This window comes from Leuciscus leuciscus (genome assembly GCF_965113295.1).
Source record: "Leuciscus leuciscus genome assembly, chromosome: 12".
In the NCBI taxonomy this organism is placed as follows: Eukaryota; Metazoa; Chordata; class Actinopteri; order Cypriniformes; family Leuciscidae; genus Leuciscus; species Leuciscus leuciscus.
The window spans coordinates 16857562-16879378 of NC_138736.1; the positions used below are offsets into that span (position 1 = coordinate 16857562).

At 37.4% G+C, this 21817-nt stretch overlaps 1 protein-coding gene across 1 annotated transcript in view; it reads left to right on the top strand.

The window, feature by feature from the left end:
* rims2b (regulating synaptic membrane exocytosis 2b) overlaps positions 1–21817 on the top strand; it is a 172719-nt gene that overhangs the window by 137553 nt on the left and 13349 nt on the right. Inside the window, exons 36-37 of the mRNA XM_082186686.1 lie at positions 737–876; positions 12470–12684. Coding sequence (XP_082042812.1) covers positions 737–876; positions 12470–12684 — 355 coding nt within the window. The remainder of the gene's footprint in view (positions 1–736; positions 877–12469; positions 12685–21817) is intronic.

A 21817-nucleotide genomic window follows, 5' to 3' on the forward strand; every position in this document is an offset into this window, starting at 1 on the left:
ATGTTAACATCAAACTCTAGAGTGCAACAGTCGCGTTTTGGTAACATTCATTTTTTTCACGGGAAACTGATTTATAACAATAACTTTAAAACCTTTAAAGACAGACCTGTTGTGAGCTCTGAGGTTGTTAATCGATGATATAGGCTCTGTTTTTTAAGCCATCTGTTTCCATTATTTCAACTTATTTTAAAATAATCACGTTTATCAGTGGAATTTGTGGTTAAAAACATTGCCCATGATACTGTATAGAAAATTTCACCAATCAGAGAGACGAAGCGGGAAAATCGCGCCAACAAAGCTCTATGCAACCCCTACACTCAAAAGTGTTTCTATAGATATAATGAACAACTTTAAATAAATAGTTTCATTTTTTACCATTGTTTTTAATTTGATTGTCATTTGCAATGCTTCATGGGATTGTAGTTCTTTCCTCCACAAAGCCGACAGTCTTTAAACCTTTGTATTTTTGTCAGATTATTTTGCTTCAAAAAACATTTGTAGAGATTCACCTCATAGCTGATTGGTTTGTTTCATGGCATAATGCTTTAACAAATACTTTTTTAAAATCCCTGTGGAAAAAATGAATGGAAAAATACTTCTGGAACCAATGCAGCTGAAAATGTGTGTTGGGCACTGTTGGGCCGTGTTTGAGATTTATTTCGTTTCTATTTTGAAGTCAGTTTGTGCAACATTATTTTAATGTAATAATCAGCATTGTTTTGTTTTTTTCTCACAGCAGGGGATGGACAGTCTCTCCATGAGGTCATCGGACAGTGATGTAAGCGACGTGTCCGCTATGTCGAGTGCATCTCGGCTTAGCAGCACGAGCTACATGTCTGTCCAATCAGAAAGGGTGCGAGCGAGCCGCAGGATCAGGTAGGCACACAATAAACCCACTGACCTGTTATACCTGTGGATGTATCTTCAGCCATGGACAAACCCTCTGGTCACACTTACTGTGCTTCTGATGAGTTCAGGTGTGGCTCTGCCTGCTTGCGAAGTGAACCAAACCTCTGAACTTTCCAAGAGTGTGTTTACCAATGGCTGAGATGACATCACATGTTTTTGAATAGACTTGTATAGGTGACTCTAACGAAGAAATGTCCAGCTCATATTTCACCTCAAAATCAATAGAGAAACAAATATTATGCACAACGTTTTTAAACATATCAATAATGCAATAAATATATACTAATTCAAGCATATATCTTTTTTTTTTTTTTTACTAATTCAAAAGTTTGTGGTTGGTAAGGTTTTTTAATGGTCTTGAAAAAGTCTCTTATGCATAGCAAGATTGCATTTATTTGATCAAAAATACAATAACAACATTAATACTGTGAAATTTTATTACAATTTAAAAGAACTGTTTTCTATTTTAATATATTTTAAAATGTAATTTATTTCTGTAGTGCTAAGGCTGAATTTTCAGCAGCCATTACTCCAGTCTTCAGTGTCACGTGATCATTCAGAATCATTCGAATATGATTCTTATTATTATCAATGAAAACTGTGATACCTTTTTTTTCCTCAGGATTCTTTGATGAATAGAAAGTTCAAAATAACAGCATTTATTTAAAATAGACGTCTTTTGTAACAATTTAAAAGATTTACCTGTCACTTTTGATCAATTTAATACATCCTTGCTGAATAAAAGTAAACATTTCTTTAACAATTTATTTTAATTAATTAATTAAATTATATAACATTTGTTTTATTTTCATATCACAGAATTGAGCAGACTTTTCACATGACACTAATAAGAGTTTTGTGTAGAAAAGCTTACATTTCATGAATGTTGCAATACAAAGCAAAAATACAAAAATGTTATATTCATTTTATAAATAAGCTTAAAGTGTATGATTGAAATATGAATTGGACATGTTTTGTAATTGGACTCTATTTTTATAAGATTAACCCATTAACAGAAGGATTGAGACTTAGGAGAATCTCAATGTATATGACAGCATCATTCTGTGACCTTTATTGTCACAGAATTAGGAGAGTTAATTTATTTTCACACTTTCATTCTGTTATCTTGTTAAAGATTTATTTTATTTTCATCATCTGCATGTCTGCCAAGCTCATGGCTGTCTGTTCTGTGTCTTTTCTGTCCTGCATGCTTCCTTTCATGATTTCATGGCTTGGTTTATGTGTTTGTTTGTCTGTCTGTCTGACTGTCCGTGTATATGTATATGTCAGCCGTGGGGAGGCCCTTCCGAGTCAGGGAGAAGAGGGCGCTGTTGTTGTGGAAGAGCAGGTGGAAGCAACTACAACAAGCGCACTGGGGGCGGGGCATGAAGGGGGGGTGGGTTTGTCTACTGAGAACCCAGAGGAGGAGGAAGAACAGGAGGAACCTCAGAGGTTAGAAGCAAAGTGTCTCATAAACCTAGCTAATGTCCTGCAACTAGTGTCCTTTAGCTAATATCCTCCAGCTTAGTGTTCTCCAGTTTGTGTCCTCAGCTAATGTTCTCCCCAGTCTGATCATGCCCCTAAATCAGGGGAGGGGTATTAAGATAAAGTTCCAAGAGATCCGGTATCTATATTTCCTTCCTAGTGGCGGTCTGGACAATACTTTTTTAGAACAGTTTTACATTTCCATTGGGTCAGCCGTAGTACTTTGTAAAAGAAAAAATCCTAAACACTCAAAATCGTCATCATAGATGGGAATCCTGGACCCGAGAGCCAAAGCATTGATGTCTAAGAATTTTTACCAGTATTTACCAAAAAAAGTAAATATTTCTCCCACCTGGATATGAATATAAAAAGGTAAGATCAGATATTGTATCAGTATCAGTTAATCTGCTGATTAATAATGTTAAATAAAAAAAATAAAAACGTCTAAAGGCAACTTGTCACAAACCTGGTTTAGTTAAATACTTTTGCTGTATTCTCGTTTTATGTTTTCAAAATAAGTCCATGATGCTCACCAAGGATGCATTTATTTAATTAAAAATAGAAAAAACAGCAATATTGTGAAATATTACTACAATTTAAAATAACTTTTCTTTTTGAATACATATGATTTATTCATGTGATGGCAAAGCTGAATTTTCAGCATAATTACTCTGCTCAAGACACATTTTTTCTTCTTCTTCTTCTTCTTCTTCTTCTTCTTCTTATTCTTCTTCTTCTTATTATTATTATCAATGTTGAAAACAGTGTAACGTGTGAAAACAAGATTCTTTGATGAATATAAAAGTTCAAAAGAACAGCATTTATTTGAAATGGAAAGCTTCTGTAACATTATACACTGCCGTTCAAAAGTTTAGGGTCAGTGAGATTTTTATTTTTATTTTTTTGGAAAGAAATTAAAGAAATTAATGCTTTTATTCAGCAAGGATGCATTAAATTGATCAAACATGACAGTAAAGACAATTAAAATGTTACAAAATATTCTATTTCAAATAAATGCTGCTCTCTTGAACTTTCTATTCATCAAAGAATCCTGAAATAAATGTGCACAACTGTTTTTAACATTGATAATAATAAAAAAATGGTTCTTGAGCAGCAAATCAGCATATTACAATTATTTCTGAAGTATTGTGTAACACTGAAGACTGGAGTAAAGATGCTGAAAATTCCGCTTTGCATCACAAGAATAAATTACATTTTAAAATATAATAAAAAAAAAACCCCAGTAATTTTAAGTTATATTTCACAATATTACTGTTTGTTTTGTATTTTTAATCAAATAAATGCTTATGGTAAGCATAAAAAACGTATTTTAAAAACATTAAACAAACTTACTGATCCCAAACTTTGAAACGGCAGTGTGTGTGTGTGTATATATATATATATATATATATATATATATATATATATAGGAGGGTTACAACAGTAAACAAAATGTTCATTTTTAGTCAGTCAGATTCAATGCTACGTCGATACTGATGTATGGGCTCCCTATGGAAAGTTCCATAACCGCTGACTCTTCCCAGCTCAAAATGTAAGTCGAACAGACCTCCGTACCTGGTGGGATGGAAGGACAGAACTTTCTAAGGGGAAGATCAATAGCTACTGTTCCTTTCTGCTTTACCCTATTCAGCCACGACTGGTTGGATAACACTGGGGAAGTGTGCAGAGTCCAGATGGAAAGGGACGCTACAGAGGCCACATCCTGCCAGTAGGGAGGTAACGTGGAAAATACACAAATGGACTGACCGTTGGGGCAGTAATACATATGGAAGAAAACTCTGTGGTAGGTCCTACCTGGAAAGGGATGGAACTACTACAAACGCTGAGCTATGACAGAGCATACACTGTCAAGGGAAAGACACAAGTTTACCAACGGGGAAACCATTCTGTGGAAGAATACACATATGATATTACCCAAGGGGGTTCAACTACTTATGGGCACCTAGCGCAGTACCCAAGCATTGGGTATAAAACTGGATTTGGATCTGGAAACTGGATCTACCCGGAGATTATAAAATCTCGCAAAGGTATTAGGTGTCACCCTGCCTGAAGATCTGCAGATGTCTGCTTAAAGGAACACTCCACCGTTTTTTGAAATAGGGCTTATTCACCTTCTTTCCTACATTTAGATAGGTGGGCAAATGCATTTTTGTCTCTGTGCATGCATTGTTTTAGTTTGACAGGGTCGGCGCTAGCTTAGGTTAGCATAATGAATGGAATCCTTTGTTGCCAGCTAGCATGTCCTGAGTAAAAGTGATAATTTTTTTTTTTAAAACCCACCTAATTACTTCTTGTGGCCTGCGTATTCACAACAAGTACAAATAGCGATGCAGATTAACACTAGACGATTTCCTATGCAGATATTGACTTGGGACTATATTAGGGGGAAGCACAGGTGAAGCACTGCTACATGGGCGCAGAGATATCACGCCCAAGTAGCAGTGCTTCGCCTGTGCTTCCCCCTAATATAGTCCTTAATATATAAGTCAATATCTGCCTAGGAAATCGCCTAGTGTTAATCTGCATCACTATTTGTACTTGCTGTGAATACGCAGGCCACAAGAAGTAATTAGGTGGGTTTTAAAATTTTTTTATATCACTTTTACTCAGGACATGCTAGCTGGCAACAAAGGATTCCATTCATTGTGCTAAGCTAAGCTAGCGCCGACCCTGTCAAACTAAAACAATGCATGCACTGAGACAAAAATGCATTTGCCCACCTATCTAAATGTAGGAAAGAAAGTGAATAAGCCCTATTTCAAAAAACGGTGGAGTGTTCCTTTAAGAGGCGCCATGTAGAGTGAGCTCTAACTCAGAAGGGGCACGGCATGCCTTGAGTTTGATACTCCAAGGCAATGGCATCCCCTATCCATTGGGCCAACCTCTGGAGACAGCCTTTCCCTTCTGCTGACCTTCAAAGTTCTGCATTCTGTCTGGGCTGTGCAATGCGGGGGATGGGCCTGCCTCCTCGGGATCCCCTGAACTTTGGGCGGTCTCTGCAGGTGCCAGATATCTTGAGGCGGGTACAATATGGTGCCCCGTCTCTGGGAAAGAAGGTTCAGGAGTATCAGGTCCGAGAACCAGGTCCAGGTTGTCCAGTATGGTGTAACCATCAAGACCTGTTCCTCATCCTCCCTGACCTTGCACTGTGTCTATGCAAGCAGGCTCACTGGGGGAAACGCATACTTGCACAGACCCCGGGGCAAGCTGTGAGCCAGCGCATCCGTGCTGAGGGTCCCCTCGGTCAGGGAGTAAAAAAGCTGCCAATGGGAGAATTCCGGAGAAGCAAAAAGGCCTAAATGTGTCCCCGAATCAAATCCAGATCAGCTGGACCACCTGGGGATGGCGTCTCCATTCCCGGGAGTGTGAGCTGTCGTGAGAGCGCATCAGCCGCACCATTGAGCTCGTCTGGGATGTAAATGGCATAGAGCAACTTGAGCTGCTGCTGATTCCAGAGGAGGAGATGGCGGACGAGTTGCAGTGTTGTCCCTCTGGACCAATATGTGCTTGTCCTGCAGCAATGGTTGAAACCAGCGCAGGGCTAGCAGTACTGATAGCAACTCCTGTCCAGGACCCCGAAGCTGCATGCCCGTTGCATTCAGCCCAACCTGGAGGCATCTGTTGTGACAACAACATGCCTGGACACTTATTCTAAGGGTACCCCTGTCCGTAGAAATGCAAGGTCCGACCACAGGCTGAAAGTGTGGCAACAGATCGGTGTGATGGATGATGCTTTAAAGCACGCCCTGTGCCGAGAAACCAGTTGTCCAACCCCAAGAGTTCAGGGCAAGGTGGAAGGTTCTACTCCAGCCCGACGCTTGCAGCTGCCTGGGAAAGCATGGCTTTCAACTCTGGGTCCGACTCAACCTGCACTGCTCTCCCTAAAGGGGGCAGCTCTGCAGAGTCTTCAACTGATTCTCCGCAGGAGCTCCGAATGAGACGCTAGGTCACCCATAAGAAGGACCCGCGGATTCATCATAAAGCTCTACAGCTCGCGATGTGTGTGAGGAGTGGGAGGCCCGTGGGGATTGGCCCGGTGGGAGAACTCCCTCTACAATCCGCAGATCACCCTGCTTATTAACCGAAATGACTCCATTTTTTCAGGGTACTCGAGATTAAATCTGAACATCATGATGGTCATGTCCCCACTGAGAGAACATGGACCATCAACGAACGCTGCCTCAAAGTGTTGAATAGCTGAATGCGCCTTTTCTCCAACAGAAGAACATTGCCTCTTTTTAGCGAAGGTGGATGGCAGAGTGAATAGAAACAACGGGTCGGCTCCAAAGCAAAAAGCTGAATGAGCGAGTTGCCAGCCAGCTTATATACCTGTATGTCCAGGGGAGTGGCTTGGCATGCAAATCTCACTCTCCAATCTTCAATGGCCTGATATCTTGCTACCCGAGGGTGATTGGGCTCTTAAATGGACTCCTCATGCATCAGTATCGAGTTAACGTCGAACATGACAGACTGAAAGGGAACTTTGTTTTTAGATTAGACTACCATAAAAATGCACTTTAAATGACACAGTTATTTAACTTTTTTTTCAGTGCATGTGTCTTGTTATTCAATACTGTGTTTGGTAGTTCTAGATGGCACCACTCTCCACTGCCCTTTAATTCGTCATATTGTCCCAAAAGAGTTTGAGTCTTGCATAATATCACTGTCATCTTAGTAACCCTGGGGAGTTCTGCATGAACAGCTGCCATCTCCATTCCAATTAGAGCAAAAACAAGAAACAAGCTTAAGTTCTCAAGCATTTCCACCAATTTCCACTTCAATAAGTTTTCAGTACCATTTGTGGGTCACTAACTGAATATAGATGAAGTGTTTGTGATCATTAAAACGTTACAGCAGATAAAATAGAATTTTAATGTTGTCAACTGAATTTTTCACCAATTAGCAACTGCAGTAGCATGAATTCTTACATAACCAGCACTCTGTGCACTCATACAGATGTTGAGTACCATAGACTGCATTTTTATTAGGTTACAGTCATTTCAAAGCAACACTAGCGCTCTTCAAAATGTTTTACGCCTCTTACTGTTTGACGTGACTGTATGACGGCCATTCATGTTGCTTTAATGAGGGGTAGTCTCATTCATAGTCAAATGCCATTGTCATGGCAAGACAAGGTTATTTCCTATCTAAGTTACTGTGTATTCATGCAGACACAATCATTAGATTTCATAGCTTCTGCCTAAACGTCACAGGAAATGAAATGAAATGAACATTCAACATTATTCCTCTATGTCTTCATTGATTTCTTAAAGGGATAGTTCACTTTGAAATTAATTTTTGGTATGTTTTAGCTTACCTCAAGGACATCCAAGATGTAGGTGTCTTTTTTTCCGCAGTAGTTTCAATTTTTATATTTTTAGGTCAAACCGTTCTTGTCTGTCAGTCATATAATGCAGGTCTATGGTCACGGTCTCAAAACACATGCACAGAGTCCAAATTAAAACAATTCCCCGTCGTCCAAATTAAACAATTCCCCATCGTAAGTACACATTGATGGCCTAAGACACGAAACGAGCGGTTTGTGTGAGAAAACGAACAGTATTTATATCGTTTTTACCACTTATACGCAGCCATGTCGAAGTGCTCTGATCTGACGTGTGCGCAGACTGGTGCATAGACATATACACACTAGATGTCGCCTTGTCTACGGCAGTTCATTGAACGAATGTCTTAAAGGCGACATCTAGTGTATATATCTATGCACCAGTCTGCGTACACGTCAGATCAGATCACTTCGACATGGCTGCGTATAAGTGGTAAAAACTATATAAATACTGTTCGTTTTCTCACACAAACCGCTCGTTTCGTGTCTTAGGCCATCAATGTGTACTTACGATGGGGAATTGTTTAATTTGGACGACGGGTAATTGTTTTAATTTGGACTCTGTGCATGTGTTTTGAGACCGTGACCATAGACCTGCATTATGACTGACAGACAAGAACGGTTTGACCTAAAAATATAAAAATTGAAACTACTGCGGAAAAAAAGACACCTACATCTTGGATGCCCTTGAGGTAAGCTAAAACATACCAAAAATTTATTTCAAAGTGAACTATCCCTTTAAGTTTCCACAAACACACTGAGCTGCTGCAGCATGAGATTAAGTGCCAAGATGAAATGCCATAGTTAGCCGTAGTCCTCCTTTGTCACATGAAGTCCTTCTGTCAACCCACCATTTTCATTTGTTTTGACTGATAAGCCCCTTAAAATCCCCCTGTAGTAATAATTGTATCCCTTAAAACTGATAAACTTAAAATAGCTTGAACGTAACTCTACACCCTTGCTTAATTTAGTATATGCAGATCCATGAATATCTAAATTAACCCCGCCTTCACTCACTAACAAAAAGCTCAGAGATTTACTCAAATTACTGTAGTAAACGCTGCACAGTGATATCGCTCTTTACAATGTCGGACACAATAACGGTAATTAATATGATTAGCTTTTTGATTGACTATGTTATCAAACAGCTAATGATGTGTTGCTAATGTTACACAAACCATGTTCGCGTTTGCAATCTCAGTCTGCCTTCTAAATATCAGTATCTTTAGAAACGCTTTGAATAACTTAGAACGTCAGTGGAGAAAGGCATATAATTTGTCATAGCATTGTGTTTACATCAAACACATAATTAACCCTCTATATTGCTAAATGTTCCCAATTTTTCATATCAACAGAAAAATGTATCGGGATAACCTGGCTACTCTTGAGACTCCCCTGCTTCAGAGCATAATATTGATATGCTAAAGCCTGCCCACACGTTGATGTGATTGGTTACAAGGTAGTTTATGACATAAGAAAGACAGTAGATTTCAAACCTCGTTTTTGAGACTGTCTTTGGTTCACTGATTCACTTTTAATTAGGAGAAAATAATCAGCAATGGTGTTGACTTATGAATTTGCACATGTTTTGTTATAAAGCATATTAAAAACACCACATAGACAATATAAACAACATTAAAAACTTGATTTTCACCACAGGGGGTCTTTAAAACAGTATGATCCAATACTTCAGGGACTCAGTTCTAGTGAATGATACTACGAGCCTATAGTACTTTATAGATACTATATTGTTCAAAAATGTTGGGTCAGTAATAAATATATATATTTTTTAATGTTTTTGAAAGAAGTCTCTTATGCTTATTATTTCAGTCTCCAGTGTCACATGATCCTTTAGAAATCATTCTAATATGCTGATTTGGAAACATTTTTATTATAAATGTTAAAAACAGCTCTGCTGCTATTTTTCTAAAAACTGTGCTACTTTTTTCTTCTTTTTTTTTTTTTTTTTTAAGAATAGAAAGTCCAAAGAACAGCATTTATTTGAAATAGAAATGATAAATGTATTTACTGTCGCTTTTGATCAATTTAATGCATCTTTGCTGTATAATAAAAACAACAAAAATCGTACTGACCCCAAACTTTTGAATGGTAGTATAGAGACTATGTAAATATAAATATAAAATATTCTCAGTATGTATAAAAAACTTTAGACTGGTCACTTCATGAGACATCAAAATTAAATTTATATAAAATAACAAGGCTTGATGCACTTGATGACATAATGTAATTGACTTCAAAACCTGCTCCTCGGTCCCAAATACTGCAGAAGAACTAATGATTAAAGCAAAATTGCTGTCAAACCTTGTGCTCTTTCTGGTTGTGTGTAGCACCTACTGCTCTGCACTTCCTTCTGAAGGAGTTTTTCAGTCTAATCTTAACCGTTTGCATGTTTTCATATTTTTCTAAAAAAATTAGTTAAAGTTTTCACGTAAGTGTTAAAAGTACAGTTAAAAACGACAAATATTTTAATAAGTTAGACAGTTGTAGACAGATACAATAATAGGACCTGCTGAAACCTATTGATTTCAATATACAAAGCAATATCAGGTTGTAGAGGCATATAAAACATTTTTAAAAAGTAATAACACATACATTTAAGTCAGTTTGTATAGTGTTACATTGTTTAATGTCTGATGATCCTGCCTAATAAAGACTTTAACATTCAGAGATTATTGTTGAAGATAGTTGTCATAGAAACAGCTTCATCCTCTTCTTCAAGGCTGTAGAAATATTTTAACTCAGTGTCAATGGAACAATCCTCATACAAGTCTTCTGATAGTATTTTCATAGGGTAGATACAAACCCAGAAAAAAAGTTCACTCAATAACTTGCCATTCACAGAAAAACAAACAGAAAGTAATCTCTCGTTTCTGTTAGTAAGACGGATCACTAGCACAGGATTCAATCTAATGTTAGTAGCCTAAAGCCATCTTCTCATATCTTTTCAGGAGAGAGAGCTTGAGTTTGATGAGTCACTGTCTCATTATCTCCCCCTTGTTTGACTCAAGAGCTTGTCTCACGTCACTAAAATAGGTCATTATACAAGCTTTCTGCAAACTGTGCCTCTGTGGATAAATACTTCATATTATAGTCTCTGTCCATACCTGACCTTTCTACAAGATATGCTGGAGTAGACCTTTTCAATTAAATCAAATTAAATTATGTTAACCCTAATGCTGATTTATTAAACTAATTGTGTAGAGATTGACTTACAGCAATCTCTCATGGCAGGTGAACTCAAAATAGACACAGCAGCACACAGTCTTTATATCTCATGACACCATTATGACTTCTTACAAAATAAGTCTGCAATCAAAATCTGAGATTTTGGTCACATTTTAGCCTATAATAAGGTCCCATCGGTTAACGCTAATGCATTACTAACTTAAACTAACACTGAGCAATACATTTGTTACATAATTTATTAATGCTTAACGTTAAAATAATTGTTATTTAAATTGTGAATAAATTATACACAGAAAGCGATCAAAGAATGCTCCCTTTATAATCGCAGTAGCTGTCAATCACACAGATTGAGTTTATCAGTGACTGAGTTCTGGACTCTCGCCAAAACTCCCATTATAATTAATGACACTTTCTACATTGCTCAATGAATCTCTTATTTTCATCATGTTTGAACTGTTAGTTATGATGAAAGCATTTGTGAGAGTGCATTGACTAGATCACTGCATTCATGCACTCCAGAGACATATCTCTCATCGGCTACAATACTCATCACTGCAACATTTCATGCAATGGGAGTAGATCAAAATATAATGCTATAATCAACACTTTTCACGACTAGGTAATCTTGCTAGGTGTAATAGTAAAAACGTAGTAAAAGATTTTGAGAGAGTTCTACGTGTAATACTTATTTCATATGCAAATATGTTAGCCAATCACAGCAGTGGGCGTTTACATTCAAGTCTCACAGCAGACACCCCCCTTCCAACAGAGCTTTCAAATCAGAGGGCAAAAATCAAGGTGGAAAATGGACTTTTATTTCTAAACTATGACCTTTTATATGTAAAAATCATACTAACAATATAATTGCACCTCAGGAAACATTATAAAATATTTTTTTTTAAATGCAGTTTATGACCCTTTTAAAAAAACATTTAGCTTTTTGCAAACAACAATAGTTTGCAAGAGCACGAAACACAATGAGGCTGTGAAAGTAGACTAGTGAGTATTTATCTGTTCAGCATGAAGACTTTAATGTCCCAGATAACCTCTGTAGTTCTATTTAGACACTTGTTAGCAACCACCTTTTTCAAGACAAGTAAAAGGTTGTTGTTGTTTTTTTAAAGGGGGTATTACCGATGTATTTTATGTTGTAGAATAAATGTGAAAAAAACCACAGAACTTATTTCAGGCTTTTAACCAAAAACCCATTCAAAACCCCAATGACTTCAGTCCGATGGAACTGGAAGTGCTAAATTTCAACTTGTTTCCGGGTTTTGGCCTACGAAAAATACGTCATCCCTGCAGTACTGTATTAGCTGCTGGTCATGTTGATGCTCCCCGGAGATGTCATACACTGTGTCTGTTATACCAGTGTGACTGTCCTTCACCTTTGACCCTGCTCCTAAATCCTATAGCTTAAGCCTGTCCCTTCCTCTCTCCTCCTGTCCCTGTCCTCCTCTCCTTCCCTGTTCCTATATCACCTCCTTCTGATATTGCTGACAGTGAGTTTACATCTAAAATGAAACACAGGGCTCAGACGGCCACCCCTGGCTCCGTCATCACCAAGAGTTCCAGTGTGGGTGGAGACATGTGCTCGCTGGGCAGGAATGACGAAGAGGACGATGACAAGAAGAGGCGCTCCAGTTTCGGGGCGAAGATGGCCGCCATGGTGGGACTGGGAAAAAAGAGTCAAAGTACCTCACAACTGGACCCAGAGGGTGAGTGAGCTGTGCTAGTATATTAATCCAAGAGAATGATGAACTTTCCAACACTTTACACTACCGTTCAAAAGTTTGGGGTCAGTAAAATTTTTGGTAACACTGTCTTTATAATAGCTGCATGCTATTAATCATTAGTAAACAGTCATAATTTATAAAGCATTAATAGACATTAATAAGCAGTTTATAAATACAGCTATAAATGATTTATTCTTGATTTATAAGCATATCTATAATGTGTTTAATAAAACTTTATTAATGATTATTTATCATTTCTTAATGAAGTATTGCAAATGCTCTTTATTGAAAATGCTTTAACATGTATTTCTACTGTAATTCATGGTTAATTCAGGTAGTTATAAAGCATTTAGTAGTGGTCAGTTATCTATTTTTGTGAGCTCATTTAAGTAAGGACTATTTATACCTTGTAAAGCATTTACAAAGGAGATTTAAAGGCTCAGTTATCTTCTATACAGAAAAAGTAAACAAACACAACACAGTAATACAGAACCTAGAAATATTTAAGATGTATGAATATAAATGAATGTAAGATGTATTAAATAGTTTATTAATCATTTACTTAAACTTTCTAAGTGATCTCATGAACCACTGACAACTCCTAAATAACTGGTTTGTAAATAAAGCAATACTTCATTCAAATTTGAAAATGTATGAAAATACAATTATTAAACACATTATAGATATGCTTATAAATCAAGAATAAGCATGTATAGCTGTATTTATAAACTGCTTATTAATGTCTATTAATGCTGTATAAATGATGAATTAACTGTTTATTAATGCTTAGCTAATGATTCATTGCATGCAGTTATTATACAGTTTTACCCAATTTTTTATTGTTTTTGAAAAAAAGTCTCTTATGCTCACCAAGGCTGAATTTATGTGATCAAATTTAGTAAAAACAGTAATTTTGTGAAGTATTAATACAATTTAAAATACTGTTTTCTCATCTTATAATTTAAAATGTAATTTATTCCTGTGACAGAAAAGCTGTCAATGTAAATGTTCAGCAGTCAATACTCCAGTCATTTTTATTTATATATATATATATATATATATATATATATATATATATATATATATATATATATATATATATTTAAAATCTTACTGACCCTAAACTTGATTGTATATACTCATTTGCACTTCCTGGTAGTGTTTTGGAAGATTTTTATTGCTTTCTACTTTTTAATGTAATTCTTTTAAATTCTCACCCAGCTTTTAAATTTTTGCCCTCCATTCATTTTACAATGAATAAGGATGCATGGTTGATACTTGATACTATGTTTTGCTGCTGACCTAAATAACAGATAGAGAGAAGACCTCGTTTGGATGAGGTATTTTGCGGAGCATTCAGTTCAAATGTAAATGCAGGTCATAAAGTAACATATGCACAGATTCAACCTGTAAAAACAGCCCAATTTTCTAAAATGTGATTTGTCTATTTGTGTCAGGGTGTTGTGTTTAATACTGCATTTATCAGCACAATGGCTTCGAGCTGAACCTCTCACGTTCTGCTCTTCAGATAGATGTGGAGGAAACGTGAAGGTGTTTTTCTAGGCCACTGTGTTTGTTATTGTGGAGACGAACTGGGTTTTGCCGACTCAAGTCGATATTCAGACCACGATGTGGCAGCTGCACTATAGGCTGCATCATCATTGAGTGCATGTCAATATTTCACTAAGTGCTTTGTGAGTGATGACCACAACAGACGGTTCTGGAGGAAAAACTAGGCTAAACTCCATCAAGGGCTGTCTTTTTGCAACAATACATTGGTCATACTTGAGGTCCACGCGATTTAAAGGGTTAGTTCACCCAAAAATGAAAATTCTGTCAGTAATTACTCACCCTCATGTTGTTCCAATCGCGTAAGACCTTCGTTCATCTTCGGAACACAAATTAAGATATTTTTGATGAAATCTGAGAGCTGATCACTCCTCCATAGGCTGCTAGGTGGCCCAAACTTGCTGGCCCAGAAAAGTTATTAAAGAGATCGTTAATATAGTCCAAGTGACTACAGTGGTTCAATCTTAAGTATCAAGCGACGAGAATACTTTTTGTGTGCAAAAACAAACAAAAATAACGACTTTATTCCACTATTCATTTCCTTCTCTCTGGGCCTCGTAGTGTTTTTGCGCTGCGCGTCTGTGTTATACGTCATCACGCATCACACACATGACCAGCGTCGGCCAATAGTGAGCCTACGTGGTGACGTGTAACACAGACGCGCTGCACAAAAACACTACGCGAACCAACTAGAGGTCCAGAGAGAAGGCAATGAATAGTGGAATAAAGTCGTTATTTTTGTTTGTTTTTGCACACAAAAAGTATTCTCGTCGCTTGATATACTTAAGATTGAACCACTGTAGTCACTTGGACTATATTAACGATCTCTTTAATAACTTTTCTGGGCCAGCAAGTTTGGGCCACCTAGCAGCCTATGGAGGAGTGATCAGCTCTCAGATTTCATCAAAAATATCTTAATTTGTGTTCCGAAGATGAACGAAGGTCTTACGCGGTTGGAACAACATGAGGGTAATTACTGACAGAATTTTCATTTTTGGGTGAACTATCCCTTTAAGGTACATTGAGACGTTGATTTAACATTTTAGTTCTTTTTTTTTTTTTTTTTATTAAACTTTATAGTAAACCTGTGCTTAAAGGGATAGTTTAGGGATAGTTTATTCTTCTTCTGTTGAACACAAAATAAGATATTTTAAAGAACATTGGTAACCAGACAGTTGACAGTAGCCACTGACTTCCATAGTAGAAAAAAAAATACTATGGAAGTCAATGGCTACCGTCCACCGATACATACTCATACAAACTCATACAGGTTTAGAACAACTTGAGGGGGAGTGAGTGATGACCAAATTTAAATTTCTAGGTGAACTATTCCTTTAATTCGTACTAGGGCAGTTTGATGAATCAAATTTTTTGTTTAAATTAGATTTTGGCTTCCAATGATTATGACAACACGATAATCGAGATACAATTATTATTGTGCTGCATGCTATTACAGTGGTGCGTTTTCACTCCTCCTTAAAACTTAATGTCAAAATCAGTCAAATCATTTAATGTGGCTTTTAGTTGTCTTTGATGTCAGACAGTCAAGATTCGTTAAAAAAGGACACACGCAAGAAGACTCATCCAGAGATTTACATCCTCAATCATGTTCGGTGATGGTGAGCTGCATTAACATGTGGGATTGAAATGGTGGCTAACAAACAAAAACAATCTCTAGTGTTAATTATAATCATGGCAAGACAAATGAGAAAAAAACTAAGACTATGTCTGTGTAATAAGTGGTGGTTTGTTGTTGTTGCACTAATTGCGTCATAAGGTTATGTGCTCCTATTGGTTTTTACGGTTGTTGTAAGAGAAGTCACACTGCAGGACTGTGCCTCAAAACTTCTGACACCGGCAAAATTTGATTGCAATGGTCATTAATAGGGTTGGGTATTGGTTGGGTTTTATCCAATACCAGTACCTACTCGGTATTTTTCAAACGGTTCCGGTGCTTAAACGGTTCTTAAACCGGTACTTAAGAAAACGAAACCTCACACACTTTATCAAAAAAAGAATACCTGTGTGTGTTTTCTGAGAAAGATTTTCTGATGTCTGATTAAATAAAAAATTGTGTCGTTATTAAATTACATATTATATATTATAGACTTTTACAAAACAGAGAAATATCTGACACTGTGCAGAAATATTTAACACACATAGTATAGCCTCAAGCCTCATAAAAATATACTTGATATACTTCATACTTGATATGCAAGATTTGCAGTTGGCATTAAAATACTAGACTTGCCCGAAGAGGAACACTGCAGCTGAACTTTAACTTTAGTCAAGAGTGTCAGAGGTTTTGGGTTCTAATCCGCATTATAGTTGTTGTTGTTTTTTAGTATTTTTTTTTTTTAAACCGAATATGCTCATCAGTGGTTGTATATCAAGCAGGGACACTTTATGTGCATTATATTTTGTGATTTCACCAGAACGAATAGATATGAGGCGCCGTCTAGGGCTTAAATCGAACTTCATTCACGCACACATAAAACGCTTGTCGCTTGCATACACATATACTAGTAGTCATGAAGAAAGTGCGGTGTGCGCGAGCCACAAGAGAAAACACTGTATCCGCGCCACTGATCGCAGCGGCAACGAGCACTTTGATCACTTGATTTAAAAAACACAGTTCAGCGCTAGATCGTCTCTTATTTAAAGCTGCCGTCGGCAACATTCTTTTGATCATATTCAGTGAAATTGACACTATAATCCGACAGAACAACATAAATAAGATGGTTTTAGAAAAAAACCCGAGCTTCTAACTCCACCTGGAGCGTGTTATTTGTTTTGCAAAAATCCACCGCTCCCGGATCATCGGGTCCAATCAGCGCAGGGGGGTGTGAGATCTGACTGTCAATCACAGGTCGTGCACACGCCACAGATCCCCCCTCACTCGCGCACGTTAATATCACATGCACACGCCACTCCTGAAGTTCGCCTGGAGATTGCATGAAGCGTGATGGCGGAGAGAAAATCTACTAACAAGCTTCCAATTCCTCGGTTATTGCTATCTATGGATAGATTAGCCAGGGCAGCCTACCTCCGAGTCCATGGTGTTGATAGATGCTGAAGAGACGGACGCGTTCACAGAAAATCAGGTACACACGCACAGTGACGCACTGACGAGCACGACCTCGATGGGAGGGTGCTCGCTGGTAGTGGGGAGGGGCATGAGAGTTGTAAACATTCAAAATTTTGGCTAATCGACCGAATCTGCCAGACTTGCCGACTGCAGCTTTAACAAACGAACTAAATGAATGCTCTACTGGTTAACTGGAGATGTTTTGTTATTGGAACATTCGTGCCGCAAGATGTTTTATAGGGGGTGGTGAAAAAAGTCAGGCACCGAAATCAGGCACCGAAAGTTTCGTTCTTATTCGGTCTCGTTACTACCGTTTACGTCGGAACCGGTTCCCTATTGGAACCGGGTTTCGGTACCCAACCCTAGTCATTAATCAGCTGTCGGTCAACATGTTAAACAAGCAATCAAAGACTACAGATTTTGTCCTAGGATCAGAGAATTTTCTTTGATTTGCAAAAATTGTCTCAGGTGGCCAAATCATGGCCAAAATCCTACAGTGCACACCCAGCTTAAGACGAAGTGAAACACAGACAAGCAAAAAGTATACTTTGAGCTTCGGGGTGCATGCCTAAACATTCATAAACACAAAAATATGTCAAAAGGTGACATCACAAACCCTAGAATTTACATAAACCCCACCCCCGGGGATGTGATTTATCGATTATCATGACAGAATATGACTAGAATATAACTACACATAAGCTACATAAATTCATCAACTAACCATTCAGAAATGTCCTGTTGCACTCTACATGTTGTCACTTCTTCTTGAGTCTCTCCATCATTGTCTGACTCCAGTTTGAACATAAAAGGCTAAAAGATTTAGAAATTTTCAGTGCATGTCTGTGTGAGGTAAAAGGACTCAAGCTGTTGAAGCTCCGCCCTCTGTGCTGGGAGCAGCAGCTCATTTGTATTTAAAGGGACAGACACAAAAACGGTGCGTTTTTGCTCACCCTCAAAAAGTGACAATTTTAAAATGCTGTATAAAAATATCTGTTGGGTAATTTGAACTAAAACTTCACATACACACTCTGGGGACATCAGAGACTTATTTTACATCTTGTGAAAAGGGCATTATACCACCCCTTAAACATCCATCTCTGCACAAAAGATTCTTTAAGGTGGAAATGGCTCTCTAGATTTTTAAAATCTTCTTTACAATAAGAAAGAACTGTTCACTTAAAGGTTCTTTGTGGAACCAAAAATGCCTCTATGGCATCACTGCAAAAAAAGAAGAAAAAAAAGAAAAGAAACCTTTGGAACCTTGATTTTTAAAAGTGTAACTTTGATCTTTCTGAATCCATCCAAGTAGAAGAAAGTCAGACTTTCCATTTTTCTTTTGTAACAGCTAGACGTGATATTTTCATATTGTTCCACACTGTTATGCAAGAGGTCCCTTTGAGCATACAGCTCAGCCATTCAAATCAATCAGGATCATTATTACTGATCATCTAAATGGATGGAGATCCATTTGGACCATGCAGTGCTGCTGGCACAAATTCTGAATAGTCTGAATAGGTCTGTGTTAATTCATTATACAGCCCTGTGTAATACAGGCTTAATCAATGCCAGTGGAAATTCATGCAGAAGTCATGTGGTGCAACTAACATGGACAAACCCCCCCCCCCCAAAAAACAGGAAGTGACTTAATAGAGAAAGCACCTGCAAAGCCCCATGGTCAGTAAGTTTCCTTATAATATCAGAAAATTTGACCTTTTTATTGCAAAGCAAGGTTAGTTTAGGTTGCAAAATTCACATGGTGTGACTCCTCAAAAACGTAATATCTGTAAATGAATAATTCATGAAATGTAAAAAAAAACTATTACCATAAAAAAATCTATTTAATTAAAAACATTTTTTAATGATTAAGATGGTTATCTTGTCATCATTTACTCACTCTCATGTCACTCCAAACTAGGGTTGCCAACTTCAGAAAAGAAAAATGCAGGACAATCGTGGTTCTTTACAGGAAAATAAGGGGTATTCAAAATATTTGTACTGTATCACACATTATCTGTCATTTCAGGTTCGTATGCGTTTAAAAGTTTCTCAGATATAAACATTTGTTTTGCTTAACCTATTTATGTACAATTTAATTCTAAAACGAATTTTAAGGTCACACAAAAAAGTCACATTACACACAAACCATAGTTCAAAATAATAGCATTTATCTGAAATAGAACGTTTTTGTAACATTATACTACATTTTAAAGAAATTAAAGAAAGTAATAGCATACTTTTCCCTCAGGAAGATTTCATGTTTTCTTGCGTGGTTGGATGTTGGATTTGCCAAAATCAAAACCCGGCCGGACAGTGAAAGGGATTTGCCGTTAGCCCGAGTCCGGAATCTCCAGATCAAACCGGGAGCGACCAGACAGCAGAGGATTCTGTTCGCAAATCAAACAATAATTTGTCCCAAAAGAATAATTAATTCTCAATTTAGAGTTTGTTATTCGTATGGATGATGCGGTGTCGTGATCATTCTCAAGTGTCGTGTTGCTGTTGTATCAGTCAGTGGTTAGATCAGCGTAGCAGTCTATTTAATCTAAATTAGACCCAAAATATGGGATGTCCCGACTAATTCTGGACAGTTGGCAACCCTACTCCAAACCTGTATGACTTTCTAGAGATATTTTAGTAACCTGCAAATTAAAATACTATTAAACACTAATACAGTTTTATAGGAAATATTTTACGTAAAAAAAAATGATTGAAAAAAAAAATCCTTTAACATCCTACAATGACCTCCTTTTCTTATTCTGAGAAACAAAACACTTTGTCACTCACATTATCAATGAAGGAAGTCGTGACCTAATGATTAGCCCATCTGAACACACACATGCAGTGATATGAGCTAGCTTTGAGGAAGTGCATGTCCCTCTCTACAGCTCACAGGTAGGATTCAGAGGTCCTACTGGTTAAATCGTGCCTGACACCCCACTCTGCCTCATAAAGACCTGCTGGGATGGGATGGATTGAATCGGATGCTCCACGTGGTTATACTGTGAAATCGTTAGTCTATGATCAGACACACTGGTCAAAGCTTCTCTTTAGATAAAGCAGTTTTACAGCATTTGACACATGCAAGTATGTACATTTCCCTCACAGATGTCCCGTTGCTGTCTGTTGAGGAAAAACTGTTGGGTTTAAAACAGCTTTGCTGCTGGAGGCCAGTCCTTCAGCGCTTGTGTTGATTTGACTGGTGAGTTGACATAACTGATGCAAAAGGGCATTATTTCACTTGAGTGATCTCATCTGTGTTAGCAAGAACTCAAACGTTCCTCTGGCTTTGTGTATTCAGTATGTACAGTGGGACCACTGGCTTGCAAAAAAGAAAGTGCACTTAAAGGGATAGTTCACTTTGAAATAAAATGTTGGTATGTTTTAGCTTACCTCAAGGGCATCCAAGATGTAGGTGTCTTTTTTTCCGCAGTAGTTTCAATTTTGATATTTTTAGGTCAAACCGTTCTTGTCTGTCACGAAACGAGCGGTTTGTGTGAGAAAACGAACAGTATTTATATCGTTGTTACCTCTTGAACACAGCCGTGTCCAAATGATCTGAGGGCGCGGGCGGGTATAGATATATACACTAGATGTCGCCTTGGCTACGGTTTCGTTCCAATGAACTGCAGTAGCCAAGGAACTGTATATATCTATACCCGCCCGCGCCCTCAGATCATTTGGACACGGCTGTGTTTTCGTTTTCTCACACAAACCGCTCGTTTCGTGTCTTAGGCCATCAATGTGTACTTACGATGGGGAATTGTTTAATTTGGACGATGGGGAATTGTTTTAATTTGGACTCTGTGCTTGCTCTTTGAGGTAGTGACCATAGACCTGCATTATTTGACTGACAGACAAGAACGGTTTGACCTAAAAATATCAAAATTGAAACTACTGCGGAAAAAAAGACACCTACATCTTGGATGCCCTTGAGGTAAGCTAAAACATACCAAAATTGTATTTCAAAGTGAACTATCCCTTTAATTGTAGTGAATGTGCTTTTGTAGTGTATTTAAAATCTTAAAAATATAAAAGGCCACTCAAGAGCACTTCAAGAGAGTACACTTTCATGACTACAAAAAGTGCACTTTGAAATAATGTCAAATTAAGTTTTACTTTAAATACATTTTAAACCATTAAGTTTTATCATTTTTTTGTCATGCATTAAAGTACACTTATGTTGATGTTATTCAATATTAAATTTGAAGTTAATATATTTTAAATGAACTAAATTGCAACTTCATCATTTCAAATGTGTAATTACATGAATAGAAATTACATTAAAGTAAACATTATATTCAGTTCCCACTTTATTATTTTCTCTTAAAGTATATTGTTTTCATAATAAGTTTTTTTAAGTATGCTTAAGTATACTACTTTTTCACAAGGCGAAGCATTAATGTGCTTTTTTGCTAACTTTGTGGTGTTATTGATTCAGCAAATCAGCAGAATTGA